This window comes from Phalacrocorax carbo, chromosome 10 (assembly GCF_963921805.1).
Source record: "Phalacrocorax carbo chromosome 10, bPhaCar2.1, whole genome shotgun sequence".
In the NCBI taxonomy this organism is placed as follows: domain Eukaryota; kingdom Metazoa; phylum Chordata; class Aves; order Suliformes; family Phalacrocoracidae; genus Phalacrocorax; species Phalacrocorax carbo.
Window position 1 is genome coordinate 26281945 of NC_087522.1, and position 22844 is coordinate 26304788.

General features: G+C 34.6%; 1 protein-coding gene across 4 annotated transcripts in view; it reads left to right on the forward strand.

Moving 5' to 3' along the window:
* FUT8 (fucosyltransferase 8) overlaps nt 1-22844 on the forward strand; it is a 135977-nt gene that overhangs the window by 80531 nt on the left and 32602 nt on the right. For 3 of the 4 annotated variants that reach the window (XM_064462712.1, XM_064462713.1, XM_064462715.1), the window contains 3 exons: nt 4108-4222; nt 16734-16796; nt 17533-17770. In XM_064462712.1, coding sequence (XP_064318782.1) covers nt 4108-4222; nt 16734-16796; nt 17533-17770 — 416 coding nt within the window. The remainder of the gene's footprint in view (nt 1-4107; nt 4223-16733; nt 16797-17532; nt 17771-22844) is intronic. The other variant, XM_064462714.1, reaches the window with a different exon arrangement.

The following is a 22844-nucleotide window of genomic DNA, read 5'->3' on the forward strand; positions in this document are numbered from 1 at the left end:
TCTGGAAGTTGAGATGAATCCCACTGGAAGTCTGAAACCACTGTGGTACTGGAAGAACTTTGTGTATGATGCAAGCAATCACAGCTACTCTTTTTTTTTTCTTTCTGTAAGAGTTTTTTTATTGAATAAAAGTATTCTTTAGACTGACATAGTGGTCATAAAAAGCAGAATGTCCTGGAATCTGTTGAGTCTTAGTAGTAGATTTGTGTAAAGCTTCCTGTGTGGTGAGGTCCCCAAAGAAGACTAAAGTCGTTTAAGCTAAAACCAAACAGCCAGAATTTTTTTTTACAATATGGAAATTCAAAGCCATTGCAGAAGAGAAAACACATACAAAAATGTTTCTATAATATTCAGCCTGTGTTCTTGGTATATTTACAAAATTGGCTTTGGGCAATCAAATTATCTTGTGTTGCAGAATGCTCTGCTTGGTTGCCTCTAGTTCTGAGGATGTTTGTTCTTTCACTTTTGCGGTCAGGCCACCTGCTTCTTTCACTTTTATCTTTCAGTCTTGCCGTGTGAGTTGCAGGAAAACCCCTAGCTCCTTGTGTACACATCCTTTGGCCTGAGAAGCACTGCTCTATCTGGGGTGTTCTTTTCCCTTATGCACAGTAGCTCCTGAGGGAAGGAATGGTCTCTTTTTACCTCTACACAGTCCATCTGGTCTCTTCTCCTGAAAGGAACATAACGTATGTTTAGAATGAGCGAATCAGATGCTCTCGTTCACTCTGAGAATCACAGCTTTTTGGTGTTTTTTTTTTGTTATTGCTGGTTTGTTTTGGGGTTTTTTTTGTGTTTGTTTGTTTTTTAAGTACATGTGGACTTGTTGATTTTTTAAAGGGATTTAATAGGTTGCTGAATGCCCTTTTGTTGACGGTGATGTCTTAGAAAAATTTTTACCTATGTATCTTAGATAAATGGAACGCTGCATGTTGTCTGCTACTAATATGACGGCGCTTCTCTTGTTGGTTGCCTTAATCACTATTTCTTGGCTGTGTCCTAAGGGTTGTGCAGATGTTCTCCCAGGGAATGCTGGTCTTGGCAAATGTTTTTGTCCAGTATTTCACTACTGATCCTGTTTAAGAAACAGTGTAGACCAATGCAGAGTTTCCTGCATTGTGGAATGTGTAATTATATTCTTGTAGTTGCTATAGGGAAGAGAGTTGTTGAGAGTAACTTCGTCTTAACAGTGGAAAGAGTATTTGATATAGAGTTAAAAAAGAACAGATTAATCCTCTAGTTGTCATGGTTGTTTCCTATGTTGGCATTATGTTATGTGCAAAGTGGCTTTTACTGAGTTAGTTTCATTCATTTTCCTCCTAGGGAACAGCTGTCATCAGGGCTTTTGTGGTAGCTGGCCAAGGTATGGTGCACAGTGTTTGGACATATATTTTCACTTAATTTCCCTTGACTTTGGTGGAACATATCACAAATTTTTTCTTTGAGTTTTTGTTTGTTGATGTAAAGTTTCTAGGAGGTTCAAATGTAATTTTGTCATATGGCAGGAATAAATGTCTACACTGATCTTTAAAAATGTGTTAAAAATGCCTGCCTTCCGCCCTTTTTTTGTGACAATCTAATGCAGATGAAATACACAGCCAAATTCTTTACTCCATTCTGTTTTCAAGGAATAAAACGCTTTTAAGAGCAGCTCCAAGATTTAATTTATGATGTGAAACAAAAATAACAGAAACAAATTGATATTGTTGGTTTGTAACACAGTGAAAGACCAAGTTTGACTTACTGAATATCTGCAAAGCCACTGTCTGAAATTGTCTTTCTGCCATTTTACCACCCACAATAGACTGTAATAGTCCTGTGCAGGCTCATCTTCTGTCTGCACTTAGCTGTCTTGGGTTCATGGGTCACCGGTCTGTCTACTTCTTAGCTCTCCACATGGAGCCTGACTCTGGTCTTTGGTATTAGTCTGTCTCTTCTAAATCTGTATTAATAAACCATTGTGATGGTCTGCCACATTCAGAAGAACCTAGCAGATGTAAACCTAAAGAAATGCACACTTTGCAGCAGGAGCAATTGAAGAAAGAAGATCCTTATGACTGAAAGTGTGTTAAAATTGCACTACCCTAAAATAATTTCTGTGTGATAACACCTGTGAATTTTTCAGTTCCTGGTTTACTTTAGAGTTTTATAAAAGTAAATTTTTGTAAAAAAAAAAGATTGTGGGTACTATCTGAAAGGTCTTGCATGTATTCATAAATTTTCCCACAAACTGTTTGATATTCTTTATGGTTTGTACTGAGCAAATCCGCCTTTCCCTAAAATGTTGAGACACTGCAGCTGTGTAAGCACTCTCTCATCATTCCTGTTACCTCAAAAATGATGGAATATTATTATATTAATCTGTAAGGCTGATTATTTAAACTTACCTACTGCTTGTGTTTTGTCATGGTCACCATGGCCAACAATATAAAAAATGAGATTTGGACAATATATTTTTCCATAGAGGTAGGAAAAATTACTTAACTGTTGAGAGGGAAAACATTTTTTAATTGGTATTTTCAATTGGTATTGTATTTTCAGTTATTTTATGCTAAAATTTAATAGAAATCTATTTCTATGAAGTACAAGGAGAATATGCTGATTACTTACATCACAAGTACAGAAAATACTTTTTTTAAGAGCAGTGAAAGAGCATTTGAATGTTTTTTTAAATGTGGCTGTGGTTATGCAGCTGCTTTTAATGATAGCAATAGGGTGGTTGGTTTTTTTAATGTTTAGACCTCAAACTTAGAGTTTTTCTTTAAACATCAAACATGGTTGCATCCTGATAGGAAGAAAAATACATTTAAACTTGCAAGAAAATGCATAAGTTTCCTTTTTTAATTTGGCTACTAGCCTGTAATGCTTCCTATACATTGGAAAACAGTGCTTTAAGAGAAGCAGACTCTCAGTCTGTTAAGTTATATTTATATAATCCATTGTATTAGATCTACTGCATCATTAAATGTGTTCTAATTGTCCCTAAACTGTTTTTGCATGTTATTTTGAGTATTACGCATCTCTAAGTTAGTGATTCAAAACTAGTTAACTTCAAATATTCTCAGTCTATAAAGCCAGCTCTGGAATTATTGGTTCTGAATTGGGCTATCTGTTACTTGTAAAATAGCCATTGATGTTTTTACAAATATTTTGCATAGTTTGCTTTTAGTTTTGTGTTTGCTCCCAAAAGCCACAGACATATAAAAATCTTCTCCTGTGTGTTACTGTTGGGCTGTTTTTCACAGAATTCCTGGCTAATCTCAGCAAATAAACATCATATGCCATTTTTCTTCTCATGACATGGACTTCTTTATCCTCTTATTTGGGCACTGAAATGTGATACCCTAAGAGGAGGATCTCTAGTGTATTAGATAACCTCAATTTAATATTTGCTAGTGCCTCAAAATTAATGTTTTGTAGTCTAGACTTGCAATATTGCCATGAGTCTGTTTTGATTTCTTATTTTTAAAGTTTTTTCCATTTGAGTTTTAGTAGCATGCAGTCATTCTAAGCAGGCAGAATGTTTCCTTCTTCCAGAGTCAGAAGCAGCTACATGCCTTAGAAAATAATGTTTTACTAAACCTTGTAACGATATTCTGTAGTTAGTTTTCACTACTAATAAAAATAGAAGGGTTACTGTTGGACCTGTGCTAAAGACATTTGTAATATTAGATTCTGTACATGCATAGTAAGATAATTGTAGGAGGCAAAGTAACAATGTGTTATTACCAGAAGCTACTGTAGGAATCATTACTGCACTTTCATCTGAGGCCAGTTGATAATGTATCAAGCATGGAATTACACCTTCTTTTTAGTTTCCTTTTGCACATACCAGAAACAAATACTTTATAGCAGTTTTTCTAAGCCATCTCCTGTTTAATACTATAATTACTCATGGGTATGTTCCATACCCATGACCATGGAGGACACGGTCAGTCTTTCTTGGCTACTGTTCGGATTATGCATTAGGAAGAGACATGAAGAAACTGTTTTTGAGGCTATAATTGAAATATCAATTCAATTTGTCTTTGATTTCATCTAATCCTCCAATTTAGTAATGTTAAGATTGTTTCCCTTTTTTTAAAGATTGTTTTCCATTGTTGTTTACAGGTCAATAATGACTGACTTGTACTACCTCAGTCAAACAGATGGAGCAGGAGACTGGCGAGAAAAAGAGGCCAAAGATCTAACAGATTTGGTACAGAGGAGAATAACTTATCTACAGGTAAGAAAGTAAAGCTTTTAAATCAAGGTAAATGTTAAATTTTTTAATACATATATAGCACTTAGCTATACCCTTGTAATAGAATAATTACATGACAGTTTTAAATGAATGTTCATATGTGAAAGAATTACATACAAAAGAAATGCGAATGTTTGTTTCAAACATTATTTTATATGTATATAGAATGATAGTATTTCAAGCAAATCTTTGGGTTTTTGGTTTTGTTTGTTTGCTTTTTGGATCTGTGGTTTTCACAGGGCTGTACTTACTGGTTTGGATGCTTTGTTTTATTATAAAAGATAAGTCTCTGGTTTCTGTTTTTTCATTCTTTAGAGTATCAGAATACATACGTATGTTTACATGGAGTTAAAAGTAAAAATAGGAAAGTCCTTATATGAAACTTCTGAACAAGCAGCCCATTTTTAAAAACATGAGTAAAGTTGAAGTGCTTGTGTAGTATATTGCCCAGTCCTAGACTGTTTCAACACCTGTGTGAGACTTCTCATAGATGCCCCTATTTGTAAGTGTATAAAGCCTTTTTAATATATGTGCTTGTGTGTGTCTATAAAATTTAAACAAAACTTGATGTGAAGGTTTTGGGGCTTTTATTCATGTATGAATGCAGGCAGCTATTTATATAGTTAGCAAAAAGATATTTGATGCAGTCTGTTTTACTTGTACTTTATTTGTTTTTCCTTGGTTGTGTGCACCTCACCGCTCTTTTTTGTTTGGTCACCCCGATGTCTGATCTTTTCTCTATGTAAATAGCTGAATTTGTTTCTCAGATTTTCACTGTTTCACATTTCATAGTTCAGCTATTGGAACCTTCTCTGTGACCAAGCTAGATATTTGTTGCTTGTTAAATAAAAAAAGACACCCTTCTGTGGAAAAAGTGCCCTGTAAATTATTGTCTTCCTTCAACTCCTCCCTGAGAAGTGTTCCTCATTCTTTCATTTTTTATGTCTCTTTTTGGCAATGGGGTACTGTAACTACTTTTCATGCCGGTAAATATGGCCTTTCTCTACCTTTTTCTCTTCTTTCACCATATCCATTTGTTGTCTTATCTAAGCATGTATATGTTTCTGGAGAGTGATTGTCTTCCTATTTTATGTCTTACAGTGTTCAGGCCTTTAGTTCAAGACTAGGACCTCCAAGTACGTACAATGAATAACAAAAGTAAAAGGAGTTGAGGGGAACAGAAGCTCAAAATTGAAGCATTAAATGCTTACATTGTTTTCTAGTGAATTTGAAATAAAATTCCTTACTGAGAAAAGAGCTGGGAGCCCAATTAGCTCTTTCTAATATTTATTTAGATGCATATAGCCTGTGATAAAGAGCTTTCTCTCTGTACAGGTGATTTATTCTCATTTTAAAAAAATGTAGAAACAAGAATGAAACCATTGCCAAGTCACAAAATGTATAGAAACTTAATATTTCATATTTGTAGCACAGTAGTTAAAACCTTTCAGAAAGTGGATTATATCTTAAGGCATTTCCAAGAAAGGTAAATATCTTTATCCTCATTGTCTTGAGAAGGAAACCTGATGATGAGCATGAACAGCTGATTTATAGAAAGTTGTGGCATTAGGTTCAGGGTTAGAATTAGGTCTAACATACTTGGCTCGATTTCCATCATACAGGCCATTTTTGTTTATGTAAGTTTTTTTTAAAAAGGAATCAATAATAAAATTTCTGTCATGGGAAGAATTGAGCATGTTCTTCATATTTGTGCATTTAAAATATAAAATTAATCATTATGGATTCATCCCATAACACTGGGATACACATAAGAAAATTAGTATTTCCCTCTTCTTTTTTTTTTTTTTTTAAGTTCTAGTATTTTCTGTATTGCAGAGGAAATTACATTGGTTTTTGTTTTTAATAAGTCATAAATGGTAGATTATAGAAATTAGAAACATAAATGTATTACTGCTGCACATCAAATTCCATATGACTGTTTCATGTGGAAGGATCTGGAAATTAGATACAGAAGAGACATGTGTTTCCTTAGTAATTGTCTTTGAGGTTTAAGTTGAAGAACAGTGATACATATTTTCTAAAAAACGTTATTCTACCTTTGAGAAATATTGATATTTTTAGCATTATAACTGTGCAGATCAAAAATAGCACTAAATTCCTGGGTTTAGCACATATGCAGGAACACATTAAAAATTATTTGGGTATTTTTTGAACAAATAGTATTACACTGTTTATTCTATATGTCTGTTAGGTTAGTTGAAACATTTTAGCTGCACTGGATGCTCAGTTTTTGTTGTACCAAGATGTGAAATAGAAATACGTGATGAGCCTTCTCTCATTATTCTTTCTTTCATATGCTTACTGTGTTTTTTTTAATTAATCTCTTTTCAGGCTAAACATACCTAAAATTTTCAATCAGTCTTCATGTGTAAGAGTTTGTAATACCTTTAATATTTTCTTCCTGATGTCTTCCCTTAACACTAATTCTTCACCAGGGTATTAGAAGTGAGCATCCACTAGTTGACAAATGACAATAGTCAAAATATTCCATAAATCTATTAATTTATAAGATTGCATAAAAATATGTTTTTTTCTTATCTTGTTTTTTATGTGGTCCAAGGTATTACTTAGCTAATAATAGGTTTCCCTTGAGTTCATGTCACTATGAAGCTATTGAAAATAATGCCCAAGATTTTTAATTCAGCTGAATTTTGAAACTTGTATATTTTTTCTTCCACTATAGTCTACTTTAAATTTAGTTATCAATATAAAATTTCATGTGTCATGAGCCATGCTTACTTTGGTTGGTGTCCGGAATTAAAGAAGTCTTCTTAAATTGACTAATTTAAAATTTCTTAGACATTTAATTTAATGACTTTGCTTTTATCTGTCCTGTCATGTTTCATGCTTGAAAAGACTGGTCCTGCTAAGATAACTTGAGGCCATTTCTCTGTGTGTTTGCCATTTCTTGCATCTTTTTATAATCTGGTTTGGATCTTAAGTAGCACTTTGCCCCTTACTCCATGACTACTTTTGTTTCTTTGAAGGCTGTTTGCTAAAAGACCAAAAAACCACCCCAAATCAGAAAACTGCAGTGTAGCAAGAAACCCTGGATAGGGTGGTTTAGTGCCTACATATATTTATGGGTGATCATTTACCTCCAGGACTATTACCATCTTTCATAGAAAAGATTCAAACCCCAAGGCATGGTAATTCTCAATGTGTGCAACGTTGCCCAAATTTGGGTGGAAACGTAGCCAGCTCTTCGAAGACAGCAAATATTCTTGCTCATGAGTAGTTACAGTCTTTGAGATGGGTCATTCACATATACAATTACTTTTTCTTTTTTATTCTTCTTCTGTCTGGAAAAAACCCGAGGATCCAATCTCTTGCCTACATGCCTGTAAGCCAGACATAAGCTTTTGGAGCCCTTCTAAAGATTAAAATATCTCCTGTCTTGAATGATTGTTGCAAGTAATGATCCAAAACTCTGGAATATGTCTATGACTACACATTTGGAAGTCAAGTTGACTTATTTTCTAGTGTAGGTTTCAGTAGTTTGAAGAGTACAGGGCTGACTGTGAGTATGCAATATAAAGCAGTCCATGTTCTGAAATTACACATATACACCTCTGTGGATAATACAGTTGTATTAAAAACTAAACTAAAATTAAAAAATTAAACAACCCTTGCCCCCAACTCCATGCCAAAAAGAACTATCTGGAACGTATTTGTAATATTTTTTTTTTTGGTGAAGAATAAAAGTACTGTATAGTTTTCTTTCTGGTACATGTTGAACGGTGACAGCTGCATTATTTTGGGACATCTTCCTGGGTAATCATTTAGCTGAATGATTGTGAATAGTGATGACTGCTACTTCATTTGGATGGCATTACAATAAATCTGATTTAATGAGGCTACATTTAGCTAGTTCCCTGTAGTTAGAGCAACACTTAAAAAGCTAGAAGCTTATATTTAAGTAAAAGACCTTATTTTCAGAGATGTTAATTATCAAACAATTGAAGAGAGTATGCAGGAGAAGTCAGACCAGGGTTCCTGTAGTACTGTGTATTCTGGAAGTGGTAGAGTAAGTAAATGATTATGAAGGCAGTGGTTTGTTTTTTCCCCCTTTTTGTGCTTATTCTTGTTCTGTTTATTTTAGGAAGTTTGTGATTTAGCACGCAGTCTCCCAATAGCAGAATATTTTGCCTCAAAGTTTTTTAAAAATCAAAACATTTTGTTCAACTTTGAAGGTTAAAAACAGGTGAGAAAGGTTACTAAGTACTCAACAACAACAATTGTAATAGCCATAATTTGCTATTTAGTTGGGGTTGTGTATGCATGCAAAGAAACAGAAGTGCTTACGAGACTTTATTCTGAGATTTCTGGATTTCCCAGTATTTTTTGTGATTTACTGTATCAGTTAAATTTTTCTGTCTTAAAGTGTGTCAAATCCTCTCCCTTTCCCTCCCATTAAAAAATAATGATATGTATCTTTAGTAAAAGTACTCATGCTAAAATGACAACAACAACAAAAAAGGCTCTGGGCACTCTGCATATGTGCAAAGGGCTGTACCCTTCCCAGCTGTAAGTCTTTAAAAGTGTGAACTTGTATCCTTCAATATTTCAAATCTAATGTATTATATCTTTTCCCAGTTATTCCACTTCACTCATGAGAAACAAATTGTGACGTGTTGTGGCAGTTGTAGTGTGCTTATGGTGTTGGTAAAGTCAAACTAAATTGAAACAAAGGGAAAAGTAAATTCCAGATGGAAAAAAATCTCATAGAAAATTCTCCATCATCATTTACTTCTTCTATGGGGAAGGAAACATTAGCTGAAGGGCTTCAGCTATAAGTCTGTCTGGGCATTGGTCTGAGAGAAGAGTTTATATCTTTAATGGGCAGACCTTGCAGAACTTCAGTTTTCCTGTGGTAGACTCAGCATCCTTAGGTTTATATGAAAGCTTTCTGGCATTTACTCCAAATACATAGAATCCTGATAATTCACTTACTCAAGGAGAATAATTTCATGAATTCTAGTTCTGTATAGATTTAAGAAGTAGACCTAGGAATAGCACACTTTAAAAGTCATCTTGAAATGATAAAGGCAAGATTAGATACTGGCAAGGCACGCAGTTGAAAAAGACTATATCCTTAAGCTTAACTGAGATGTGTTCCTGGACACAAGTGCAGTATACAAGTACAAGACAGTATAGCTCCGGTCAAGATTTATGGTTGGGAATTCATAATATTGACACGCTTTGGCTTTGTCTTCTAGTTGTCTTAAACTTGACAACTGTGTCTATTATTAATTTGGTTAAACTTCAATCTTTTGATGTACATACACTTACTCATTTAATTGTAAATGAATCAGTACCACCAGTGGTGAACAGAATTCAAAGGCAATAATGGCATTGTCTATATCTAAGGGGAAGTTGTTGAACAGAATAATGAATAGATTCTGTCTCAGATTCAGGCTTACTGACAGACTAATAAGGCCTAAAAATGTAGCATCTAGCAGATGGTTATTATTACCTTGTTACATTCTTTTCTACAGCATCATCAGTTTAACATTTTCTTAATGCAGATTTTTCAGCGGACATAAGTGGAGAAGGTAGAGGCAAGAAAGTATTAGTGCATGAACTGGAGAGGATTGAAGTTTGCATTTACCCTTATTTAGGCACCAAAGAATCCACAGAGGAAGGATCCATTACTTAAAAAAATGCATTGGAAACTTGTTTGATTAGTTTTGGTATTTCCAAAATTACTTGAGTTTTCTTGGGAAATGATGTCATTTAAATAGTTAAGAAAAAATGAAACTGTCTTTAAAGCACGTTTTGTTGCGTAGGGTTTCTATAACTGGCCTACTTCAGGTTTGGAAGTGTGGCTTTAACTGAAAATTTCTTATAAAGCCCCAAGAGCTCTGTTCACTGGTTGGAGGATTATGCCCAATCATCCACCCTCCCATGCAACCCAAAACCTACTCATTGAGAGATTTAGTTATACTTTTGATGGATTCTCAGGAATGTTTGTAATTTAACAGGCATTTTTTTCCCCTTTTCCTTTCTATTTTAGTACTATATATTTTAATAGTTCTGAATTACCTACTGAAAATCTTTGGTGGATTGAAATTTAATGTGATTGTATTTGTAATCTGACATTTTGTCAGGTGAGTGATCAGTGGATTCTTTTTTTTTGTAGTTGCACATTTCTGGCTCTTATTCATGTTTGGTTTTTTGTGAACAGATTCCTTCATTGTGTATTGAACCATCTTTACTGTTTGATATTGTAAGCTCATCTGTATTTTCCAGTTCTTCTTTTCCCATTTTTACCAGGTTGCTGAATTAATTGCACATCACTGGAAGAGTGATTTGATTCTTTCCCTGTAAGACTAGAAGAGAAAACTTAGGCATATAAATGAATCTAAGCATTTAAAAAGTTAATCTTTTGGACAAAATAGATTTAAAGATGAAACAAAAGAATTAAAAAGAGAAAAGCAGACAGCAAGCCAATTTTTCTGACTATTTGTGAAAGTTTAGAAAGGGATTGAATAGTTTCTATCACATACGAAAATGTAAAAATGATTTGACTTTTGAATATGTCTTGACCTTATGACATGTCTTGGGTCATCTTCATTAAGTTACTTACCATACTTTCAGATACTGAATTTACTATTAGGATAATAAGCATTTAATAAAATATGATTACGGCTGATATCTGTATGAGGTTTTCTCTAGAATTTCTATAAAGTGGATTGAAGAGCATACTGTGGTTAGTCCATCTGCATGCTGGGATGTTTTGTGCAAGCTGAAGCTTGCGTATTATAGGAGGGTTGCTGCAGCTAGAGGAATTAACATTAGAGGCAGATGAGGCTCCCTGTCTCTCAAATGAAATAAGTAATATTTCTGACTAGGGATGGAAGAAAATTTTCTTCAGCAGCTGGAAGAAACTTCTGGGTTTTTTTTTTTTGTTTCCCCCCACCCCAAGTATTGAGGGGAACTGGTATGAAAAGGAGCCATTACAAGTGGCATCACAAAGGGGCATAGAAGATGGTGTGAATTACATTTGTGATAACTAGGATGAGAAATACCTTTTGCTGACATTCTTGCAAAAAATGGCATTTTTCACAGGATTTGGGTGGGACTGTGTCCTCCAGCAGACTGCGTAGCATTAAGGAATAAAATATTTATTCGAAACATAAAAAAGAACACCTTTGTTAATGAGCATCGTACTGTATTTATGAGGTTGCTTTGTAATCTGGAGTGGACTGCTTATCCGCTCCACTCTAATCCCCCATGACTCAATGGATGAGAGTACATTTCTCAAAACTTTTTAAAATTTACATTCATTTCTCTCACAGTAAAATGTAGGTTAAGCAGCAGACTTTACTTTTGCCAGTTGGTCATGTGTTTTGATGGCTAACTGCACACCTGAAATCAGTGGAAGGTGTTGAGACATTGAAGCAGCACTTCTGACATCTTTCCCATCTGATTCTATTGGCTCTGTGAATAAAAGCTTAGCCAAGAGCCCTGGAGAAGATGGTTCTTTGAGAGAAGTGGAAGATGGGGACCTGAAAGTATTCCAAAGACTATTTTTACTCTAGTCAAACAATGGCAGGGAACGTTCCCAGGCCCTGGAACATAATATACTATACTATTAAGTTGTTAGAACAGTTCCTGGGATGCTTTTGACTCACATCAAGTAGTTTTCTCCTGAACAGTTCTTTGGCTGTGTTTAAGACTTAGCACAAAACACTTCTCATAAATCTACTGTGTGGCTACCCTATTTTAAGAGGTTTAGAAAGTTTAAGAGCATGGACGCAGTCTTTTCAGTGCCAGCTAGAATAAGTCTCAGGTGCATTTGATTTGCTACTATAGATTTTGCCTATGTTTATATGTTTCAAATTATCATGTTTCTAACAATTTTGATTTTATTGATTTTTGTTGCTATTGTTGTATGCTAGTAATCTGAATGTAAAAATACCACAAACTGTAATTCTGGAGCCACACATTACATTAAGAAAATACCGTGGTGTTTCATTATATTTCAGGAGCTTATGGAGTTAGTGGAGTGTGTTTTCATTTTACTCAAGCGTACTCAGTTACCCAATAGGAATAAGAAACAAACAATGGTACAAACAATGTGCTAGAGAGCATTGTACCTATTGATTCTTTTCTTTAATATGTAAAATTATGTGAAAAGAGATATGGTCTGTTCTCACCATTCTTGCTGATGGTTCCATTTTAAATATTGCTCTTTGTTTAGGTGAAAAATAAATACCCACTCAGTAATGGGTGCTTCCCACTATAGCTATAATTTCCCCTCAAAACTTTTTCCAGGTTTTCAGGTTTTTTGCAAGACAACACTGATTTATTTTAATAATTCCCAGGATTTCAGTTTCTATTTTTGTTGTTGTTTTTGTTTTAATTAGAGATAGAAAATGAAGAACAAAAAACTGTTGCATTTTAAACAATTTATTTAATGTATCTGGCTTTAATACCATCAGTATTCTGCAATCTTTGTGCTAAACAGCTTGAGAAGTTGCAGAAGAATTTACCCTGTTAGCTCATACCCTAGTCATGTTACCTTTGACTGGATATTAAAATTGTAGATTATAGTAATCTGCACTGAATTGTAACTTCTGTACATGGGGGAAGACAGTCTTTAACACACATGCATGTACACAGTTGACTAGTACCTTTGAGTAACAAGATCTTGGAGTTACCACAGATAAATCTGTGAAAATAACAATTCAGCGCTCAGAAGTATTTAAACGATGCATCTGAATCAAGGATAGACTGTGCAGTTCTAGTCCCTTAGTGTCAGAAAGGACATAATAAAACTAGAAAACTTGAAAAGGAAAGTAATGTGGGTGATTGAATACACAAACCTGGTTTCTCTGACAGTAAAGTCTAAATAGATGAAGATTTCAGTCTACTAAAAGAACTGAGAAGGGGGTGCAATACAGAGAGGCCTACAAAATCTCAGGTACCCTGGAGAACTTGAGTAGGGAGTGACAGTCTAGTCTCTTCTAAAGAAGACATACTTCAATAGAAGACTCGTACTGTGCTGCTTCTGCAGAATTAGTTTTAAGGTTGAATTTAACAAGGCTTACATATTTGGGGCAGTCACTCATAGTAGCATGGAATCTGCTTCCGTCTTGTTTGTCATCTTGTAAAGATTTATAGTGGCAGCATTCCTTTGGTGAACTGTAGGTACTAAAAATAACTTCTAAATAATTTCATTTAAAGGCTAGTAATTCCCTTTAGTATGTCTAAGTTAAAGTAGTTTTTAAATGGATGCAGGAGAACAATTTTGAGTAAGTCTTATGAAGATAAAATAGATACGGAAGTCAGTTATTCAAAAGAATCCATTCAAGGATATTCCTTCAAACAGACAAACCAATGAATGTTAATTAAATCCAAGACGAAACACTACTATTTTTCTCATTACCAATGCAGTTTTGTAGGTCTGCAATGCAGTAGGTGATTTCCCAGCTCTAAAAGTAAAGGAGATGTCAGCCAGACTTCTGTAACTCTGCTACACTCACATGCCCCGCGTACATTATTACAGACATTGTCACGTACTACAGAAGAATTAGGGAGGTGCATTTCTTGCAGAGAAAACGTGGGTACCCTACTTTCCTTGTAAACTAGGCAGGAGAGGTCATTTGCAGCCTAAAGGACTGTAAAACTTCATTAAGGGAAGCAGGAGCTGGCATCTGCCAGTGAGTGTAAGTAGGAAGTAATGGCATATTGCCTTTGTTTGGGTGAGGGTTTAACTCTACCAATTTAGTGGAAACCCTGTCTTTTGTGAGAGCAACAGTGTACGCCCATGTTATTGGTGATGAAAGACCAACACATCCATTTTGGCAGTTATAAAAACTGAATTCTATTTTAGGTGACACGTAACAATCTCTTCCATAGAAATATAAAATTTTAACCATTTTACAGTTCTGAAAAATTGTTGCTATTTTCAGTTGCAGTGGTCATGTTTGAGAAACATAAAAGGTGTAAACTCTGCTATGCCTTGATAATCTAATCTTGTACATATTGAAGTACGTTTTGTGTGGTTGGTTGGGTTTTTTTGTTTGTTTGGGTTTTGTAGGGGGTTGGTTTGTTTGTTTTTTAATTCAGTTGTATGGCTGTTACATTACAAGGATTGATAATCCTGGAGGTCCCTTCAATCCCTCTCTTGATTATGTAGACAACTCAACTGGATATTAGAGTCTCTGATGAGCAGCGGTAGTTAGGGATGAGAACAGAGTGCACTGCTCACTCAAATCAGAGACTTATAATCTTTTTCTGTGACTTCATGCCAGGAGGAAATATCTTCTCTCAGTCTTCACTGGATTTGAAGTTAACTGTTGTTATCCTTTACCAACTTAATACCTTTATGCATTGCTTTGGATGGCAGGTTGGGCTTATGAACACATAGGCTATTCTTATGCGTGCAATGTGACTGTAATTTTCCTTCCTTCTTGACAGTTATTAATTCTACCTTTTGCAGGAAATCCCAGTTGAAACTGCAATATGTCTAAGTATCACTACTTTCTTTTTTAATTTTTTTTAAAGTTCTCAATAAATAACTCAAGCTCACATACTGCCTTGTCTTAAAAAATGAGTATAGCAATTTGAAAACAACACAGTCATGAAGAAAATACCTTAACTAGCTTTCTATTTAAGTTGCAAACTCATATTAGAATCATAGAATCATAGAATTGTTTAGGTTGGAAAAGACCTTTAAGATCATGAAGTCCAACCATTAACCCACCACTGCCAAGTCCACCGCTAAACCATGTCCCTGAACACCACGTCTACATGTCTTTTAAATACCTCCAGGGATGGAGACTCAACCACTTCCCTGGGCAGCCTGTTAATATATGTACTTTCTAGTTAAGTCTCCAAGTAATGTTAAAACCCAAGTAAGTGCCTTATATTAGCACTGGTAAACAGTCGTGGTATCAATTATGTTTCTTTATGTGATTCCTACTCGGTTTCCATAATATTGTTAATAAGCTATTGTATGAAACTTGCATTTGCATGCAAGAAGGTTAGAAGGGCACACCCTATCAAACTTTACACAACTTCAAATATGTGATTGATTAAATACTTTCATTTTCAAGGGGACACAGGCATTTGAAGGTAAGAGAAAGTGTAGAAAACATTGTCTACTGGTATTTTCTAAAAATCCTCAGAGATTATCCCTTTTAACATAGTTATGAAAAGTTTACTTTCAATAGGATTTTTGCTAGGTGGAAAAAAAAAGGGAAAATAGTCTTAACATGCTTTATGGCTCTGTTGACATCTCTAATGTATCTATTGTTCCTTTTTGCATGCTTTCTTTAAAGATTTGTTGAAGTGTCTCAAAGTATGTTGCAAAATCATGAGTTCATTTTAAAAATAAATAAAATTCTGTCTAAGCCAATTGATATCTTGTGATATGCTTGTATGTCCTACTTTTTCATAAGTACATTCTGCTAATGCTTTACTTTTGACCGTAATAGTTCTTTTTACAATCTAGTTATAGTGTGTTACACAATGGTATTAAAACTCTTCTGAGATACTCTGTATGAAGTTTGAGTTATTCAGTAGCAATTAAAACATCTAGACACATCTTTCAAAAATAGAAGTAAAAGATAAACACAAAATACAAATTTTCAACTTCTATAGCTGGACAGTTGTGTCTGCTTCTGACAACTCTAAATGACAGAAGGAAGCTTCTTATATTTTTTATTTTAGTTAATTATTTAGTTTATTTTTATATTTTAGTTAAAGAAGTAGCAACATAACAATATACGCTATTGTCTTTTTTTTAGCGTCTTTTCTACACAGTAACAGTTAACAGCATAAAATGATGATACTTGCACCTGCTATCATTTCACTTTCTTGTGTGATGTAAATATATCTGCGGATTTAGGGAGGAGATTTTTTTTTCATGGATTTCTTTCTTTGTGGACTTGCACGCAATACTAGAAAAACCCTCTTTCTCTACTAAAAGACTATGGGAAGTAGATTTGTTATAATCTCAAAGATAACTGTTCGGTTTAGACTCAAGTTATCCCATAGATCTGTGATAGCAAGACTATGGGTCTGAGAAACAAAAATTAGGAATGGAAATTTTATTTAATTTATTGTTTATCATAACTAGTTGGGCTTTGAATCAGATCTTTTTTCCTTAAAATAAAAAATCATATGTTTAAGTACTGCATATTGTGGGGTTTATTTTTTTCTTCTTCTTTTTTTTCCAGATCTGAACTATTCTCCTCTCCTTTACACAACTGAATGCACAAATTAAAATTTATACTAAGTATTCTAGGACTCAAAATATTCAGATTATTTTTAAGATTACCTGATGGAGAGATCTTAATTCTCCAGAGAGTGATTGTTGGTTTTTGGAAAGACCTGATATGTTGCAAAGTTACAGAAAATGTTATGTAAAGTTTTCGAGATGTGAGAAGAACAGAATTTATATTGATGCTCAAATATCAGTATTCTTGCAGCTTAACTGAAAACTAACTTTTCATTGTAGAGATTTTATAAAAAACCTTTTTGGAATGCAGAAGTACGTCTAGAGGCATGCAAGTATGAATGGGTACGGCAAAGTACTATATTTTACAGAAAGAAAAACTTATGTAGATTATGTTGTTGTATTGTCCACGTATCTAAAAATATTTATTAGTTTGTACTTTTAAACTTAGCATTCACATCATGTAGACATTTGCCTCCTTTATTGTTTATTGGATTGTGGAAGTGTAGTATATTATTTTATTGAGAGCGCATGCAGATTAAAATACTGTCTTTTATCAGTCTGCCAGGTATGTGTTTTATATTCCTTTTTTGGTATGTGGTCATTTATTCTGGGAAGCAGTATGTAAAGAAGCGTTTTATTTTTTATTCTGTATCCCATAGATAGGTGGAAATTTTATTTCGTTGGGTCACTTGCATGCTCATTGAAAGAGAACTAACGAACTTGATAAACTGCCAAAGGAAAAACCATTCCAACACTGTGAATCATGTTGATAAAATGTGAACTCTGAGTCCCAGTGTTAGCTTACTCTGTCAGATGTACAAATGAAAAAGTAATTTAAAATCTTGAACATATTCCATTTTACATTAAGATAGTGAAGTATGTTCAATAACTGTTAACGTTCACAGTGAAGAATTCACATAAAATTTTCATGGAACCGAAGCTTACTCATCCATTTTAATATGAGATGTATTATAGCGGGATGACTTCTGTGATTTATTACCTTTGCCAGTTGTTTAGAAAAAAGTATGCCCTTGTGTATATCTTCTCTTCAGCTTCATTCTTTGATCCACACTTACAGAACCCGAAGGACTGCAGCAAAGCTAAGAAACTTGTGTGTAATATCAACAAAGGCTGTGGCTATGGTTGTCAACTTCATCATGTAGTCTACTGCTTCATGATCGCTTATGGCACTCAGCGAACACTCATCTTAGAGTCTCAGAATTGGCGCTATGCTACCGGTGGCTGGGAGACTGTATTTAGACCTGTAAGCGAGACATGTACTGACAGATCAGGTACCACCACTGGACACTGGTCAGGTACGACTTAATAACTCAAATAATTTCTCCTTGTTTTTTGCAGCTTCATTCATGTAGAACTATTTTTGTACCTCTTTCTTTAGTGTTATGTGGAGCATAGTAACTATGACTGCAGTTGTATACATAAGCATCTTTTAAATCTTATTTTTTTATTGTATCGAAAAAAACACCTTAAGATACCTCTGCTTTGACAGAGTTTTTTAGTACAAAATTTTTGTATTTCAGTTTTAAATTATAATTCTTCAGCAGTTTGCCACTGTGTTATGTGTGAGATATTAATCCAGTTTTTTGAGGGAAGAGAGTATTAAATAGATATTGTTGTTGGTAAACTTTAAAACAATAAAGCATGTTTCAAATACAAAGCAAAAGAAATAGAAAGAAAATGGATTCCAGTAGTCATTCACACCCCATCAAAATAATGAAATAATTGAAATTAATTTTACAGTAAACTGAACTGACTCGAAATTCAGGTTGTAAAAACTGTGGCAATGTTACATATCTCTTTATTTGTAGATTGGTAAGTTGGTCCGTTCTTATACTAGGCTGAACAATTTTGCTGGAATAACTAGATGAGCATTCCTGTTTGGAGGATCAGATAGCTTTGTCTCAGTAAACAGCATTCATTTTAATGGAATTGTTGCAGTCAGCAGCTTGAAGAGTTATTACATCTGCATGGTTTTATAGTTTATGTATTTAAAACATTTTTCAGGTCTTTCTCAGCATTGAGTAGTTATACAGCACAGCTGGAGATGGCTGGCAAAATATGCTAACTTTTTTCTCTCAGTCTATGATAAATATTAGAATTGTTTTAAATGCAATTTCTGTACAGATAATTTCTATGTGAATAATTATCAGCTTGCTAAAACAGATTTTATTGACTGCTCCTCTTTTGTTAGGCATCCTTCTTTTTCCTAAGTCTGTAACTGGTATTACAGTAGCAGTTTCTAAATGTTACAGTGAATGCAGGGAAGACACAGTTGATCAAAAAGAATACAACTGACTGTTCTTACCCAAGACTAGGTAAATTTAGTGATGTGTCTTCATTGATAAAAGGAGATTGTTGGAAAAAACATAATTAAATAATTGGGTTAGAGAGAGGTAGAATGTTAGTTTTAATAATATTTTGTATTATTGACAATTATAGTCCACCTAATTATTGGATGAGTAGATAAGCTAACAATGGGTAGAGAATGAGCTAAGCTATGGACAAAAACCACTTAGAGTGGGAAACAGTAAGGGAGATACTGTACCACTTCTCAGGCTATAGCTGTTTTATTTATCAGCACTGATGCAAATTTTGATTGTTAGCATGTGGCACGTTAATCTTATCCCAGAAAGGAAATTTGGCTTCGTAACTCTCTGCTTAAGGCCAGATAAGAAGGGCTGATTCTTTTTATTACATATGTTAATTGTGCCTACAGACTCAAGAACAGACTCCAGAATTTCTTTCCAGTATGTCCTGAAGGATGTATTTGCCAGTAACAGCAGTGACTTGGATTTCATTGGAACATTTGAAAATTTGTGAGGATTTTCAGTAGACAATGTAAGAGACAATGCATTGATGAGACGTTATTTTAACACAGAGTTTTCTCATTAGAACTGCAAGAGCTACAGCATGACTTTTGCAGACCAGTACTTATCCCAGTGCCATAGAGGCAATATACATTTTGTCCGGATTAGCAAGCAGGGCTGCTCAAGTCTGGGTTGACAAACTGGTTTGCCACTGACCGTCTTCATTCTTCCTGTTAGGTTGGCTACCCCTGATACACAGATTTTGGATGGTGTCTAGTTACATGCAGGGAAGAATGGCCAAATTTCCCTGTCATCAGAGACTGTAACCTGTACCCTAGAATTACAAAAAGTATTCCCTTCCTTAATTTCTGATAGGTACAGGTTTACACTGTGTTTCAGGAGAGTTCTGAAACAAGACACGGGGCTTGGGAATTAACATCAGTGCTGAGGGGAGAAGAAAAATTGTAGATTTTCATTCCTTCACTTCATCTGTCTTTCTGTCTTTGAAATGGTGTAACATGTGGCCAGTCCCATAGCCACAGGGAAAAATTGTGTGTTCTGACAAGTGTCTCAGATTTCAGTTGCCATTCCATAGTGATTGTACCTCTCATAGTTTCTCAAATTATTTAAGCCCTCAAGCCAGTTTTAGGTAGAACTGGTGCCTTTCAAGGATTTCTAGTTTTATATAGTGGAATTGTCTGTATCTTCAACAGTTGTACTACTTTGAATGATTGCTTTATAGTCATTTTATTTCCTACTGAAAACTCTTGGGTGTTGTGTTGTATGTATGTTTGTTGGGTTTTTTTGAGCCATGTGTTGTTTTGTTAGTTTCATTTGTGTTCTTTTTTTCTTTCCAGAGAATCAGTAACATTTCTTATTCATGTTGGATCTAATAGTACTTGAAGATCTTTGTTATCTGGGTGATTAGAATTTTAGTGAGGAAGTATGCCATGGAGGATATGTAGAGAAAGGAGAATTGCCTATGCAGTGGACAATTCAGCCCAGGGCCTGTTTGAGTCCAGCCATAACAAGAATTAAACTGCAGAAATTTCCTTGATCCAACACATTGTATGTGTGTAAGTGTCAACCAGACCTCATAGTTTCCTCTGTTGTGTCTGTGGAAAAGGTGTTACAAATATTTTTCTACTTCAAAATATTTCTCCAGTTAGCTGTTTGTAACTTCGTAGAAGGTTCGGATACGATAACCTAGCTGAATTCAGAGGAAGGCAGGGTAAAATCTTCCAGGGATCTGTAGTTTAGGATGAAATGAAGAACGGTACTTGCCTTTCCAAAGCAAGCATGTCTCTAGTTCAGTAAGCTAGTCTTTTGTGTTCTGTGGATGGTAAAGTACATTTCCAAGTCCTTATTTTAGATACCATGCCAAGAACAATGCTGATTAAAAGCAAAACCTTTTCATCATGTATATAGCCAAACAAGCTCCCTAGAGAGGGTGTGCAGTCTCCATCGTTGGGGGCTTTCAAGACCTGTCTGGCTGAAGCCCTGAGCATCCTGTTCTGATCTCATGGCTGAGCCTGCTTTGAGCAGAAGTTTGGAGTAGATGCCCTCTTGACCTATAAACTGTGTGATCTCGGCAAATGTAGTAAATAAGTTCAACTGGGGAAGTGTTGATTATTACTGATAATAAGCTGGTCTTTTATCCTAATGAACTGGCACAGTCCAGAACCAGCTGCTTGAGAAGAGGATGAAAGTACAACAGCAGACAAGCTAAGGGGTAAGCTTTGTCAAAGAGAAAATTCTACAAAAGGTCGGTTCCTCCTGTTTCAGTTACACATATGAATTTTAATAGATGCAGGTGAATCTCATATCTTTCTCCATGTGGTTGATAGTCAGAACATATCAAAATTTTCAGTCTTCTCAAAAGGACACTGCATAGCCTGTGCATATGGAATCTTAAAGAATTTAACTACTAAAGTCTAAGAGATCTCAAATTAACTTATTCAGATTTACAAAATCAGTTTACAGATTGGAGTGTAAACATACTTGTGTGTTTATGTGTTGAAACAACATTTACACATTGAAATAACGTGTTCTTCAAAGCTTCAAGATACTACAAAGCTTTTCTTTGAAAATTCTGTTGGTTTTTGTGAATAATTTTTTCCAACAACTGATTCTTAGAAATGCATGAAAGTTTTATAAAAATATGTAGAAATGGAAAATTGACATAAGCTTCAGCTGAAGTTTTCAATTCATGTTTGGCAAAGTTAGCAACTGAAACTGCCATCAGGGCCTGGTTCTGGGCAGACTGCTCTGTGTGACCCCAGAATTTAGTTGCAGGAAGTTTTGTGAGCCTTGCATTTAGCATAATATGCTGTAAAACAGTGCTTTGGAGCACTTATACACACATGACTTAAAAAGAAAATCTGAAAAGAAATAATGAAAATCTGTTAAAATAGATAATGATTTCCTGCAATATGGGCTTTTGCTGATGAAAGTAGAAATAATGTTTCCTTTTGGCTCCCTACAGTTTTTCTTTTTTAAAATAGTTTCTAGATCAGGATGAATAGTTCGAAGGCTGAACTCATGCGATATCTTGATGTGGTAAATTTAAAAAAAAATTAATGAATGCCACTGATTTGAATGTTGATGTTCTAGAGATAGAAGACATTCAGCTATGAAGGACAATCTTTCTAAGGTTAGCCTACTGGATAGCTGCATGCACTATAAACTGTGTTAAATGCTAATCTTCTGCAATGGCATGATCACTGAGGAAGAATGATACTGACAATTGATCTCTTTCAGTAACTTCAGTGTGGCTTCAGTAGGAAACTTCACTGGGTATGTAAGTGCCAGTAAATTTGAAAGACACTCTATATTACTGAAGATTCTTTGGTTTTTATGTCTTTCTAAATGTATATAGATTTTGATTTCCTTCTTTCTCTCTCTCTCTCTCTCTCTCTCTCTCTCTCTCTCTCTCTCTTTTTTGTTTAATATTCCCTGTACCTCTACAGGGACAAATGAGTCTGAAATTCTTAACTGTAATTAAAAACAGTTCATCTGCAAAACAACACCTTCAAGAATTTTTTCCCTACAACTTATGAAATCAGCATGGGATTTTCTAGATTTGTCAAAATAAATGTTTAAAAATGCATTGGAATTTATAAATTTCCATTTCTCATAAAATAATTTCTCCTATATAGTGTACTTACTATGCTGTTTACGTGGGTTTTTAATAAAAGTTGTTTTTTGAGTATATATATATAAAAATATTCATAGAAGGGAATGCAATTAAATGTTCTGTTATCATTGCAATATGATAAAACAGGGTAGGTCTCTTTATCAGTTTTTACTTGCTGATTTATGATGTTCTGGTGGCCTTCTCCAATAATACACTAAATGGGAAAAGAAAGATTAAAAGAAAGATTAAGAGAAAGGACAGATTAGTATACTGTTAGAGGTTATTTCTGCATTACATGGTGGGGAATGAAGGGATGCGGAGGTAAAGAAGCCATCTACATGTTTTATGTAACACTGTGTGCTCCTTCTCATAAGGCCTGCATAGCAGTAAGATGAAAGATAACTTGAAAAAGGAAGCCTGAAACTA